At 38.4% G+C, this 14,717-nt stretch overlaps 2 protein-coding genes across 5 annotated transcripts in view; one reads left to right on the top strand and one right to left on the bottom strand.

The window, feature by feature from the left end:
- Positions 1-14,717, bottom strand: part of OXSR1 (oxidative stress responsive kinase 1) — a 94,809-nt gene that overhangs the window by 62,197 nt on the left and 17,895 nt on the right. For 3 of the 4 annotated variants that reach the window (XM_025461305.3, XM_025461304.3, XM_025461306.3), the window contains exon 3: positions 5,104-5,212. In XM_025461305.3, coding sequence (XP_025317090.1) covers positions 5,104-5,212 — 109 coding nt within the window. Of the gene's footprint in view, positions 1-2,421; positions 2,559-5,103; positions 5,213-14,717 lie in introns of all 4 variants that reach the window. The other variant, XM_025461309.3, reaches the window with a different exon arrangement.
- Positions 5,581-6,471, top strand: LOC112668766 (ubiquitin-conjugating enzyme E2 N-like). Its single transcript, XM_025461314.3, has one exon. It carries the CDS (start codon positions 5,891-5,893, stop codon positions 6,347-6,349), a length of 459 nt encoding a protein of 152 aa, XP_025317099.1. The 5' UTR covers positions 5,581-5,890; the 3' UTR covers positions 6,350-6,471.

Here is a 14,717-nt window from a genome sequence, read left to right as displayed (position 1 = left end):
GGCGCCCCTCCTCAATTTGTTTTAATGAAAAAATACTCTTTGAGTCCATAATTAGCTCATTTTGGTTACTAGAATTTCTGCCAAGAAGCTTTAACCAGTACTTAGACACTGGGTTTTACATATTCCTAAGCTGTGGAAGGTATCAAAGGGTACAAAATTTGCTTGGGCTGAGTATTCCATTTCAAACAGACATGCCCCTCCACTGTTGCTTGAACAACCAAAGCTGGTCACTATTATTATCAGATATTTTACCTGGGTCCTGCTTATATCAAAGAAGTTCTCATACTTTTTATGTCTTGGAAAATGACAAAGTTGAGAATGTCCCTAAACAATAAAATGCACTAAGACAGTGAATTTAAATTAGATTTCTGCATTGCCACAATTCATACCTCTGAGTCCTACAGGTAATTCTTTCTCTTCTCCTTTTAAAAGCTTTCTTAATTACTTTGATTTCTAAAACTCTTATATTGTAGTTTGGTGCTAATAAATTGCAGAAATAGCAATTTAGATCAGAACTGCTTCTCATTTCTGAAGATTAACTTCCTATGCTAATAAATTCCAATATTCGACATCAGAGTTTAATTCACACAGGAATATCACAGTTATAAGGAAGCAGTAAGAAATGACTATAATATTGACACACTGAATTAAACTTATTTTAACTATGATGTCCACCTGCTTGATAGGCATTAAGAGTGATAGTTCCAATTTAGTTTACGACTTAATTAGCTTATTAAATTCTACATCAGGGCAGCCCGGGTGGCTCAGCGGTTTAGCACTGCCTTCAGCCCAGGTTGTGGTCCTGGGGACCTGGGATCGAGTCCCACGTCAGGCTCACTGCTTGGAATGGAGCCCGCTTCTCCCTCTGCCTGTGTCTCTACCTCTCTCTCTCTCTCTCTCTCTCTCTCTCTCTCTCTCTGCGTTTCTCATGAATAAGTAAATAAAATCTTTAAAAAAATAATAATAATAGGGCAGTCCCGGTGGCACAGCGGTTTGGCGCCACCTGCAGCCTGGGGTGTGATCCTGGAGACCTGGGATCGAGTCCCACGTCGGGCTCCCAACATGGAGCCTGCTTCTCCCTCTGCCTGTGTCTCTGCCTCTCTCTGTGTCTATGAATAAATAAATAAAATCTTAAAATAATAATAATAATAATAAATTCTACATCAGTACAATGTTGCTAAATGAAAAATATGCTTCTGTTTTAAATATTCTGGTGAAAAAAGTTGATGTGAAAGTAGCCTAAACATAATTCTGTTAACTCTGGTTATTTATGTTATTTAATTACTCAAAGGGAGCCCCTGCTTATCAATGATCTTCTCTTCTCACTCTCTTGGCTCTAACTGTAAGCCCCCATCAGTTCACACCACACTACTCCATCCTGCCTCTAGAACCTTCTCTGCGCAGTGTTCCCTCTATCTGGATCACTTCTCACATCTTCCCCTTGATACCACCTCCACCTCCCACTTCACCTGGCTATTTATTATTACCTATTCTTCAGGTCTCAGCTGAACATCACCTCCTGTGTTAAGCCCCACTGCATCCATTCTCCCTCAATAAGGTTCAATTCTGGTACCTGTTCCCATGGCACCTGATACTTCTTCCTGGTCCTCTACAAATTTATAATTATTTAATTGTAACTTTTCTTTATTAGCTATAAGGCCCCTAAGAGCAAGGAACTAACAGTATGATTCACCAACGTACTGGTGATCTGTAAGTATTTGACGAATGGAATTTTAATTGAGCTATAAACCTTGGCACGTTTCTCTGTATTTCAAAAACATTTTAAAGTTCTGCCTAGTTCTAGCTTTTGTTTTCTAAAAAGTGCTTAATATATCTCTTCAGTTTAAATGTTTTCTCACTTCATAACTAAAACAGCAAGACTTCGTTTTCCTAAAACAAAAGATGTCAATTATTTAATATTTTAAAAGGTTCAGATACAAGATTATGTTGACTCATAAAAATATAAGTAAAAAAATAAGTAAAAAAATAAGTAAAAAAATAAAAGAGTTAATGGCTGGAACATGTTTGAAAATTATCCTCCAGGAAATCTGCTGAGTGCCAGGCTAGAAAAATTGGGCACTGTCCCAGGAAACCTAAGACAAGGAGGGGCAGAGAGGTACATTTAAAAGACACCCTGCCCAGCTATATGTCCTGCCTCTTCTAAGATCAGGATATATACTGCCTGAGAGAGAAACAGGGATTCTTTAAAAAAAATACATATTCATTCTGCTTAGGAGTAGCAGAAAGGATAGGCCAGTATACAGGTGTGGATGAAGGAATTAATAAGCAAGACAATGTATTCCTATTCATCAGAGGACTTTTTAGCAAAACATTAAAAACTCTGTATTATATACATTTTTGTAAATTGCAAATAAAGAAAATTATGCTACAGGTGATCAATAACGAAAGATACAGTATTACCTAATATTCCCATATCTGTCCATACTGAAAGAACCATGCTTGACCACCATCTTGAAAGGTGGTTGGTGTTAGCAAGGATTCCAACCATCATATGAACAGGGCCTTTAACAAAGCCATCCAGTTTCTCCAGTGTGTCACTAATGGGATTGAAACAAAAAGGTGATTCTGGCTACACTGAAAAGCATCAAATAACAAGGGATTATTATTAATGGCTAAATTTCTTGTGCATCTACATGTCAGCACAATGATAGATGCCTAACATGTCACTTCATTTACTATACCCCAATACCCTAAAATACAGAAAGGTATCCCCATTTGACAGAAAAGTAATAGTTCAAAGAGTTTAAACAGTTTTGCCCAATGACATAAACCTGCTAAGTAGGAAAGATGGAATTTAATTCTAAAGCCTATGCTCTTTCCTTTATGGCCTCTCTGGGGAAGTAAGGTGTTAAATGAAGTATAATATTATCAATTCTAAAATGGAAAATCATGCTCCCACACAAAATACATATGCAAACAAAACCCAGGCAGCATAGTAATGGGAAGGTTGGGCAGTTCCATCACTCACTGGTCCTCCCAATCTTGCCACAAGATTCAAACCGATGCTTTAGCAAAATGTCTAATTTATTACATGACTTGGGCCTTTGGGCAACCGTAACAAAATGTTCAATCTATACATGACAATGGTCTGCTGTTGGCAATCAGCAATACTTACATTTCATTCTAAGGACTCGATCAGAAACAACTATATAGATATTGCAGCATAAAGCACACCATAATTAATTATGTTAATATTGGGGACCAAAATTTTCTGTGTAGGAGAAAGAGATTCAAGTATAATCTTAAGTTTTAAAAGTCTATAAAGTTAAATTTGAATTGGAAATATTAATTCCAGGGGATCCCTGGGTGGCTCAGCGGTTTAGCGCCTGCCTTTGGCCCAGGGCATGATCCTAGAATCCCGGGATCAAGTCCCGTGTCGGGCTCCCGGTATGGAGCCTGCTTCTCCCTCTGCCTGTGGCTCTGCCTCTCTCTCTCTCTCTCTCTCTCATGAACAAATAAATAAAATCTTTAAAACAAAAAAGGAAATATTAATTCCAAATAATAATTTTTAATACACTGTATTTCCAAGTTCTTATCCTAAACATCCCCCCTATGCTCTCTAGATACCTTTTGCCTAACAAAGAACATAACTCGTTAGAGTATTGGCTGATTTTGGGTCTGGGAAAACAATAAATGTGACCCTAGGAAATCCTGAACCAAACATAAAGTAACCAGACTTAATCGATTCATGTCAAGAGGACACAAGAGTAAGCTTAAAGGGAGACCCATTGACAAAATTTTGGACAATCTGAGCATCCAAAACATAGAGTAAAACTGACTGGAAGTCACAAATATATAAAATTCCTTGTGTCGGGCAGCCCGAGTGGCTGAGGGGTTTAGTGCCGCCTTCAGTCCAGGGCCTGATCCTGGAGACCCAGGATGGAGTCTCACATCAGGCTCTCCCTGCATGGAGTCCCGGGATCGAGTCCCACATTGGGCTCTCTGCATGGAGCCTGCCTCTCCCTCTGCCTGTGTCTCTGCCACTCTCTCTCTCTCTCTCTCTGTCTCTCATGAATAAATAAAATCTCTAAAAATTCCTTGTGTCTATATAATGACATTATTAAAAACTGAGAGCCTTATCCAACAGGAAAAAGGAAAAACAAAAAACAACAACAACAACAACAAAAAACCCTCATTCACCACCACCATTGGTGAATATTAAATCAACTTTTTACTCTGAAAATCAGTACTTAAAAAAAAGAATCAATTATTTATCTTGCATTTTTAGTAGGAATTACAATACAGATTAACCAAAGAATCCCAGTTAAAGAGGTAAAGTTCCAGAAGAATGCTAGTTTATAAATGTAAAAGAATGGATGCCGTAAGAAAAGTCACCATTCTGCAACCCTTGACAGAATAACTGATTCAAACAAGGATTCTGAATGTATGCTAAAATCATTAAATGAAAGACTTAGGTGGGAAACTAGATATAGTGCCAAAATATCACCACCTCACAGATTCTCTGCTAGCTGCAAAGGGAAAAAAAGTCCACCTTTCCATGGTGAGGCCTGGCTGTCAAAACCATACACAATCAAAAAGAATGTCATCATTAAAGATATAACAAGAGAACAAACACTTCCTGGTGTGGTGCACTACGAACACACAGCATCACCCACAAAACACTTTCCTCAAATTTTTAACTTAAATCTAATCAAACCTTTAGGTTCAATTTTCAATTTGCAAGAAAGAGAGAAATACGAATCAAGTTAAATGCCACCAGGAAGAATAAGCAGATAAATTCAAAATGCGGGTCATTGTACAGGACAGTTATTCTCAGACCCTTCAGACCAGAACCTTTAACAAGTTTCTGTCATGGAACAGAGGAAGCTGGAGGGAATCATCACAGATTAAGAGAAACTTAAGAGTCATGACAATCAAAAAAAAAAAAAAAAAAAGAGTCATGACAATCAAATACAATATGTGAAATCTGTCTCAGATCATACATTAGCATCTTTAGCAGATACTATATTTTCAGTATCTCCCCAAATGCAAATGTCCACGAACACCAAACCAGAATAAAAAAAGAATATTTTAGTAACTTTCCAGCCAATGGAAGTTAGCGTTTCATTGTACTCTACTCACCTCCACTTAGCAACTTCATGACTAGCCATAGCTCATCTTTTACCACAAAAGACGTGTAGTAAGACACAATATTAGGATGATGGCACTGACTCATGGCTTGAATTTCTTTCTACAAAGACGAGAAAACACGATAATTAATTATATGCAAGACTAAAACAATACTAAAAGTTAGTGAATTCAGATTTGAAAGTCCCAAGACTATATTCCAACCTTTGTGAGATCTCCATGGCTCTGATCCTTTCGAGAGCAGTCAAACCAAAAAACCTCTCAGTATCCCTCAGTCTATTCTGACTGCTCATTCCACTCATAAAATCTTTGAAACCAGAAACATGCACTATTCATCACAGCCTTACATTGCACCACAGAGGCCTCCACTAGGACACGTTTTTCTTTCACAGTGCTCTTAAAAAATTCTCTTGGGAAATATGGTTTTACAGCCACAGAGGATAATTACTAATAAACAGAGGGTTGTTTTTGTTTTTGTTTTTCCTTGCTAGTCTTAAAGGGTCTTTATTTCCTTTTTAAATTTTATCTGTTTCAGAAAGAAATAATGAGAGAGGGAGGGGCAAACAAAGATGAAGAGGAAGAGAGAAAATCTCCAGCTGACTCCACACTGAGTGGAGATCAGTGACCTGAGAACATGACCTGAACACCCAAATGCCCCATTTTATTCTTTTTTTAATTTACTTTTATTATTGAAATACAGTTGACATACAATGTTGTATTGGTTTTAGGAATATAACATAGTGAGGGTCAAGAGCAGAGGCCGAACTTGGGATCTGACAAGATGGCTGGGCTGCCCCGCAGGATTATCAAGGAAACCCAGCGTTTACTGGCAGAACCAGTTCCTGGCATTAAAGCAGAACCAGATGAGAGCAATGCCCGTTATTTTCATGTGGTCATTGCTGGCCCCCAGGGTTCCCCCTTTGAGGGAGGGACTTTTAAACTGGAACTATTCCTTCCAGAAGAATACCCGATGGCAGCCCCTAAAGTACGTTTCATGACCAAAATTTATCATCCTAATGTAGACAAGTTGGGAAGAATATGTTTAGATATTTTGAAAGATAAGTGGTCCCCAGCACTGCAGATCTGCACAGTTCTGCTATCGATCCAGGCTTTGTTAAGTGCTCCCAATCCAGATGATCCGTTAGCAAATGATGTAGCGGAGCAGTGGAAGACCAACGAAACCCAAGCCATAGAAACAGCTAGAGCATGGACTAGGCTATATGCCATGAATAATATTTAAAATCGATCTGATCATCAAGTGTGCATCACTTCTCCTGTTCTGCCATGACTTCTTCCTTTTCTGTTTGCATTTAATGGACACAGTCTTAGAAACATTACAGAATAAAAGCCCAGACATCTTCAGTCCTTTGGTGATTAAATGCACATTAGCAAATCTACGTCTTATCCTGATTCACTGTTGTAAAGCATGAGCAGAGGCTAGAAGTACCATCTGGATTGTTGTGAAACGTTTAAAAGCAGTGGCCCCTCTCTGCTTTTATTCATTTCCCCCATCATGGTTTAAGTATAAAGCACTGTGAATGAAGGTAGTTGTCAGCGTTAGCTGCAGGGGTGTGGGTGTTTTTCTTTATTATTATTTTTGAGGGGGAGAGGTAGTTTTATTTTAATTTTATGGGCTCCTTTCCCCCTTTTTATGGTGATCTAATTGCATCGGTTAAGAGCAGCTAACCAGTTCTTTAGAAAATGCTCTCTAGCCAAGTCTGACTTTATTTAGATGCTGTAGATGGACAAGCTTGATTGTTTGAACCAAAATAGGAACATTAAACAAACTTCACAGCCCTCACTAATAACATTGTGACTTTGCTGTCAAGTGTAGAATCCTTCCTTCAAGAAAAAGCTTGTGACCATTTTGTATGGCTTGTCTGGAAACTTCTGTAAATCTTATGTTTTAGTAAAATATTTTTTGTTATTCTAAAAAAAAAAAAAGGAATATAACATAGTAATTAGACAATTCCATATATTACTGCTCACCACAAGTGTAGTCACCTGATCTGTCACCATACAACATTATTATAATATTATTGACTATATTTCCCATGCTGTACTTTTCATCTTTGTGGCTTTCATATTTTATAACTGAAAGTTTCTATCTCTTAACATCCTTTATCTTGTGGGCCCATTTCCCCAGCCCACAGCAATGAGATTGTTCTCTGTATTTAACAGTCTGTTTTTCATTTGTTCACTTGTTTTGTTTCTTAGATTCCACATGTAAAGGAAATCGTATGTATTTGTCTTTATCTTACTTCATTTAGTGTAATATCCTCTAGGCCCATCCACATTGTCACAAATGGCAAGATTCCATTCTTTTTATGGCCGAGTAGTATCCCACTGTTTGTGTAAATTCACATCTTTTTTATCTATTCATCTAGAGTAGAGATGGACACTTGTGTTGCCTCCATACCTTGACTATGGCAATAAACATAAAGGTGCAAGTATTTTTCAAATTAGTGTTTTCATTTTCTTTGGGTAAATACCCAGTACTAGAATTAACTACTGGATCATATGGTAATTCTAGTTTTAATTTTTTGAGGTGCCTCCAAACTGTTTTCTATAGCAGTTACACCAATTTACATTCCCACCAACAGTGCACAAAGGTTCTCTTTTCTCCACATCCTTGCCAGCACTTGTTATTTCTTGCCTTTTTTATTTTAGCCATTCTGACAGGTGTGAGATGATATCTCACTGTGGTTTTGGTTTTCGTTTCCCTGATGATGGGTGATGTTGAGCATCGTTTCATGTGTCAGTTGGCCATCTGGATGTCTTCTTCTTTGGAAGAATGTCTATTCAGGGAAAGGGTGCTTTTTGGTTTATGGGCTTTGTTTTATTTTTAATTTTTTTTTTCATTTATTTATGATAGTCACACAGAGAGAGAGAGAGAGGCAGAGACATAGGCAGAGGGAGAAGCAGGCTCCATGCACCGGGAGCCTGACGTGGGATTCGATCCCGGGTCTCCAGGATCGCGCCCTGGGCCAAAGGCAGGCGCTAAACCGCTGCGCCACCCAGGGATCCCTTTTTTTTTTTTTTTTTAATTTTTTTTTTTAATTTATTTATGATAGTCACACAGAGAGAGAGAGAGAGGCAGAGACATAGGCAGAGGGAGAAGCAGGCTCCATGCACCGTGTTTTATTTTTAAAATATGGTTTCTTCCCATTTTGGTGCAATAATGAACAATTCTCATTCTAATGCAAAATATCCTGAAATAGCAAGGTCATACACTAAATCCAAAGTAGAAACCTGAGCTCCCTCTAAGCTTACTCTACTTCAGGTTATGAATTTAAATTGTTAAGTATGATATAAGGACTTATAGAACCCCGAGTGATCTGGGCCCTGCTTATCTCTCTAGTCTTTTTTTTTTTTTTTTTAAGATTTTATTTATTTATTCATTAGAGACAGAGACAGAGAGAGAGGCAGAGACATAAACAGGCTCCCTGCAGGAACCTGATGCAGGACTTGATCCCCGGACCTGGGATCATGCCCTGAGCCAAAGGCAGACAGACATTCACCTGCTGAGCCACCCAGGCATCCGTATCTCTCTAGTCTCAATCCTACTTCCTCATTGACCCTATCCCAATATACCGACTACAATCAGGCCACAGTAAACCTCAGGTGAGCATGCTTCTTCTAACCATGGATATTTAATGCTGTTGTTCCCTCTACCTTGATACTTCCTTATTTTACCCTGGCTAAAAATGCTAATTCGTCCTTCTGATCTAACAAAAATATCATTTCCACCAGTTCCGCAAGCTAGGTGTCTCTTGGTTTCCAAACTCTCTGTGTATCTCTTTACATCATGGCACATATGTACTGGCTAGTACCTTGGGTACTTAGTGATCTGTCCCTTCCTGGTGGACTGAGAACTCCATAAAGGCAAGTACTTAAAAGTGGATCCCTAAATGCAAGCTAGTGGATATTACACACACACACACACACACACACACACACCTTGAACTATATTACTCAGTCATAAAAAAGACATCTTGCCATTTTCAACAACATGGATGGACTTAGAGGGTATAATGCTAAGTGAGATAAGTCAGAGGAAGACAAATACCATATGATTTCACTCCTATCTGGAATTTAAGAAATAAAACAAAGAAAATAAAGAGACAAAATGCCAGACTCTTAAATACAGAGAACAAATTGGTGGTTGCCAGAGGGGAAGTGTGTGTGTGTGTGTGTGTGTATGAAACAGATGAAGCGAATTAAGAGTACACTTATCATGATGAGCACCAAGTAATACACAGAATTGCTGAATCATTATACTGTACAGCTGAAACTAACGTAACACTGTATGTTAATTGTACTTGAATTTTTAAAAAGCCATGAAAATAAAAGTGATTCCCTAAACACTGCAGAACATATCATATTATACTGCAATTGTTTATTTTTTCTGCATCCTTCATAAAACTTTAAGCTCAGTGAAAGCTAAGACTCTGTATTGCTGGCACTTATCACTGTGCCTGGCACACAGTACACCTTCAGTAAATATTTACCGAATGAACTAAATCCTATAGTACTTTATACAATTTTTACTTATTCAAGTACTGTACTTGCCACCCTAATGACCTTGGTATTTGTACAGTAAAAATCAATTGTATAAAAGTTGCCCATTCAAAAGCACTGCTCCATGAATGTTAGTTTTTCCTTTCTCTTCTTTTATTTGAATATTAAGTTCCTTTATAGCAAGGATTTTGTCATATGCATTTTTGCAACCTCCAAAGTCACCAGCATAGTCTTCTATGGTAAAAACTGTAAAACTAAAGTAAGCACTTCCTTATTGACATAGTCACACAAGATTAGGAGAGATACGAGAAGTATATATGAGAGGGAATATATAGGACAACATGTATTGCCAATGAGTAGTAAAGATGGTAAATGTTACAAGAATTCATTGGAAAGAACAGTAATAGGTAGCAAGAAGTCCTCTAAGGGGCAGGTGGAAACCAGGTTTAGTTCTATAGGACATGGGGAAATTACAGCAATGTAAAGTGAAAGGCACACATAATTATTAAAAAAAATAGATTAAATATGCAAGACATATTTTAGGACGAAATGAGTAAACCTGTCTAGAGTAAGTGGTTCATGCTTTCAACAGATATCGACCAACTGCTTACTCTGTGCCAGGCACAGTGCTAGGTGCTTGTGTACAATGGTAAACCCTCAAGAAACTTACAGTCTAGTGAAGAAGTTAGACAAATATTAATTTAACAACAAACAATGATAAGCAGCTGGATAGGAGAAGTACCAGATACTACATGATTTCATTGGAGAAGAAAATTATCAGAAAATAGGACTGATAATCAAGGAAGGCTTCCTTTAAGAAGTTTTACTACACTCACACATGAAAGGTAAGTAGGCTTTATGGGTTTGACTGTTTAATCACATGGGACCATATCATAAAGGACCATGTTAACTGTATTCAAAAATTTAGGCTTCATCCTAAACGCAAAGGGAAGGCATCAAAGGTTTAATTATATATACCATTTCATAAAAATCATTATGGCTGCAAATATAGAAAATAAATGAGAGAAGACAAGAGTACATCACGTTGAAGGCTGTTGCTATGACCTGGGTGAGAGATGATGGTGGCCTGAAAAATGATAAATAACTATTCAGTTTGGATAATCACACTGTGGTCATGTTATTGTTAGGAGAAGATGGGTGAACAGCATATGGGAACTTTCTGTATTTCTTTTGCAACTCTTCTAGAAGTTTAAAACTACCTCAAAATAGTTTTAAGAAAATATGTAGCAATATGAATGGAAAGAAAAGAAGGAATCAAGAGGTATACTGAAGAAGTAGAAACCATAGGACTTGGAGCCAACTGGATGGGGGAGGGGAGACAGAAGTTAACAATTCACACACAGAGCTGGAGTCAAACTGTCCAATGTCTTAAAAGTGAAGGTAAGGGTTTTTTTAGCTCTACTCTGAGAGGCGGGACCACAAAGGATCTTCTAATAGGAGACTATCAGAGAACCATCAAATTCAAAAACTGAAAGGGCCTTAAAGAATTTCTTTCCTTCTCTTCTATTCCTTTAAAGGTGGGGGATGGAAAAGGGTTCCTTTATCTTAACTCCCACTGGAGTTATCCTTTTCCCTTTCCTTTGAGAAGCAAAAATGCATAAGTGCTATATTCACTCTGAATCAAATTTCCCAGTAGGCCCCCCCACATCCAAGTTAATTCCACCCCTCCTACTGAAAGCACTTTCTTGAAAGTCCTGTTACCTGCTGCTGCCAGAGCTTTGATATGGACTTCTCTGTTCTCCACCTGAAGCTTTCTCAAGTGTTACTTAATGATGACTTTTCATTCTTTCCTAGAACTCACTCATCTTGGTTCCTAACACTTACTCCTGGTTTTCTAATTACCCCAACGCAAGCAGTTTTCCTCCACTTTACACCATTCAATTAGTCCTCAAGTAACGTTAATTTACTCATTCACTCATACAGACTGAACACAATAAAGTCCCTGCCTTCATGGAATGTTCATTCTGAAACAAACAATTCTTCCATCTATAAAATATCACTGTCACTGCCTGAGTTTAGAGTCTTAACTCTTTGTGTGGCCTCATCCTTTAAACCATGGGTTACAAAAGCCACATGGGCCACGACAGAAACTAAGTAGATAAAGTTAGAAACAGAAAATCAGAGTGCATTCCAGATAATATAATTAAGAATTGTTTTATGAGGGACGCCTGGGTGGCTCAGTTGTTGAGCATCTCCCTTTGTCTCAGGCCATGCTACTGGGTCCAGGACTGAGTCCCACATCAGGCTCCCTCTATGTCTCTGCCTCTCTTTCTCTGTGTCTCTCATGAATAAATAAATAAAATCTTAAAAAAAAAAAAAAAGAATTGTTTCATGAAAATGTTTCGGTTACATTTGTATTTATGAATATATACATAAAAATGAATACTTTCCTAACTCTAAATCCCTGCCTGGTAAGGTTTCTATCTCTGGTTCAAAGCATCTTCAACCTTGCTGGGCCAGAACACAAATATCTCTGCAGAGGCCTCCATCTTTGTAACTAGGAGCACACTTCCTCCTACTTCCCAGTACTTAATATCTCTCCTAGGCGCATGTGACGCTCAACCTTGTACAGGAAACAAACTTTTCAACTAGATTGTGAGTCTTCAGGTAGAAGGAAAGACCTATTAAGCCTCCTCATATTCCCTTCAGCTCTCTGTCCAATGAATCTAATCCTAGAATCTACCAGAGAAGAGAAAAACCTCAGAACACTGCTTAGTGTGCCTGTGAGTAACATCTCTGGAAAAAATAAATGTAGTAGTAAGCTTTGACAGCTGATTTTCCCATCACACTTTTAGCAAAGGTTGTCAGACAAGAAAACATTTTGACAAGAGAAAGGAGCAATATACTGCCTCCTCACTACTAACTGTCACACAGGATACACACCTAGAACCTGGTTCACATTAGCACCCTTTCTACATTATAGCAGAGACCATTTTGAAAAAAAAAAAAAAATTAAAATCACAATCCCACAAGTTTGGTATTTTGATCTAATAGATTTTCTAAGATAAATTAAAGGGTTTCTTATCTGGGAAACAGAGCCCTTCTCACTCAGACCTCAGGTGCCTGGCACTATAAACACCATAAATAAATCCAGCCTTCTTTATATTCCCAATGTTTCTTCAGACTTCTGTGGGATCAGGGATCCCTAGCTGGCTCAGCAGTTTAGCACCTGCCTTCGGCCCAGGGCTTGATCCTGGAGACCCGGGATCAAATCCCACATCAGGCTCCCTGAATGGAGCCTGCTTCTCCCTCTGCCTGTGTCTCTGCCTCTCTCTGTGTGTCTGTCTCTCATGAATAAATAAATAAATAAATCTTTAAAAAAAAAAAAAAAAAGACTTCTGTGGGATCTTGTTTGCTCTCCAAAAAAAAGCCAGTTATTTTTATTTTTTTTATTTTTTTTTTTTTTTAAGCCAGTTATTTTTAAATTTGCTTTACTAAGGGGTGCCTGGGTGGCTCAGCATTTGCCTTCAGCTCAGGTCATGATCCCAGAGTTCTGGGATAGAGCCCCCATATGGAGCTCCATGCTCAGCATGGAGTCTGCTTGTTCTTCTCCCTGAGCCCCTCTCCACTGGCTCATGCTCTTGCTCTCAAGTAAATAAATAAAATCTTTTTAAAAAATCACTAAAAGTCACTTCCCCCTCCACTTCACTTATTTGCCAAATATATATAAATATTGTATTTGTAATGTAAAGCTTACTGGACTATACGGGCAAAATTACGGAGGTCTAATTCATTTTTGCTGTCACTAAGCTACACCAAATTTGCATTCCTTTACAAGGAAGGCCCTAGTGTAATAACACAAATATTATGTTCGAGATGTCAAATATCTGAGAACAGATGCTCTTTCTACTTTCGAACCAAGATTATAACTAGTTATTATTATATGAAGTGGAAAGTAATAGACTTCACTCAGAAAGATCTGATTTTTAATCCAGACTGTCACTTATTATATGATTTACTTCATCTAAAATGGAGCTACCACCTGTCTCATGGTGGTATTTATGAGGGTAAAATACACCTAAGTGCCCATCATTAAAAAGATGTTTGCTGTCACCATCACGTGAACACAGTCAAGTTATTTAAACTTTGAACCTCCATTTCTTTAGTCATGAGGTAAAAAATAAGACTTTTGTTCACCTTTACGTTATCCTTATGGATTATATAAAATAAGTGGCAAAAGATAAAAATTCATATTGGGCTTCTCAAATTCCAGTCTTAATATAGAAGTTAAAAATTCTGTTTTTCAGGGCACCTGGGTGGCTCAGTTCATGATCCCAGGGTCCTGGGATCGAGTCCTACATTAGGCTCTCTGCTCAGTGGGGAGCCTGCTTCTCCCTCTCCCTCTGCCTGCCGCTCTACCTACCTGTGTGTGTTCTCTCTGTATCCAATAAATAAACTTAATTTAAAAATTGTGTTTTTCGGGGCACCTGGGTGGCTCAGTGGTTGAGCATCTGCCTTTGGCTCAGGGTATGATGCCAGGGTACTAGGATCAAGTCCTGCATCAGGAGCCCCACACGGAGCCTGCTTCTCCCTCTGCCTATGTCTCTGTCTCATTCTGTCTCTCATGAATAAATAAATAAAATCTTTTTTAAAAAATGGTTTTTCCTCAAAACAATTTGTCTATAATTTACAGCCTTCTTTTATGATCACTGCAGTTCAAATATCCAAATAATGCTCTAAGGGGTTGCAGGGATCTGTAAATCCAAGATAACTACATAGGACTTCCATCAGCATCTCCTTTCTTCAAAGATTTTTTTTAAGATTATATTTATTTATGAGAGACACAGGGAGAGAGAAAGAGAGACAGAGAGACAGAGAGAGAGAGGCAGAGACACAGGCAGAGGGAAAAGCAGGCTCCATGCAGGGAGCCCGACGTGGAATTCGATCCTGGGGCTCCAAGACCAGGCCCTGGGCGGAAGGTGGCGCTAAACTGCTGAGCCACCCGGGCTGCCCAGCATCTCCTTTCAAGTGTATGTTGTCTCACCAGAGGCTCAAGATTACTCTAGCCACTTTCTTCTTCAGCTTCTGCTCATACACTACTAACTCCTGAAGAAATGCATCTGTTT

The sequence above is a fragment of the Canis lupus genome, chromosome 23 (assembly GCF_003254725.2).
Source record: "Canis lupus dingo isolate Sandy chromosome 23, ASM325472v2, whole genome shotgun sequence".
Lineage (NCBI taxonomy): Eukaryota > Metazoa > Chordata > Mammalia > Carnivora > Canidae > Canis > Canis lupus.
This window is presented reverse-complemented; position numbering and strand designations above follow the sequence as displayed.

What these genes read in the sequence shown, in the direction of transcription:
- LOC112668766 (XM_025461314.3), top strand. Translation starts at nt 5,891, where the DNA reads ATGGCTGGGCTGCCCCGCAGGATTATCAAGGAAACCCAGCGTTTACTG.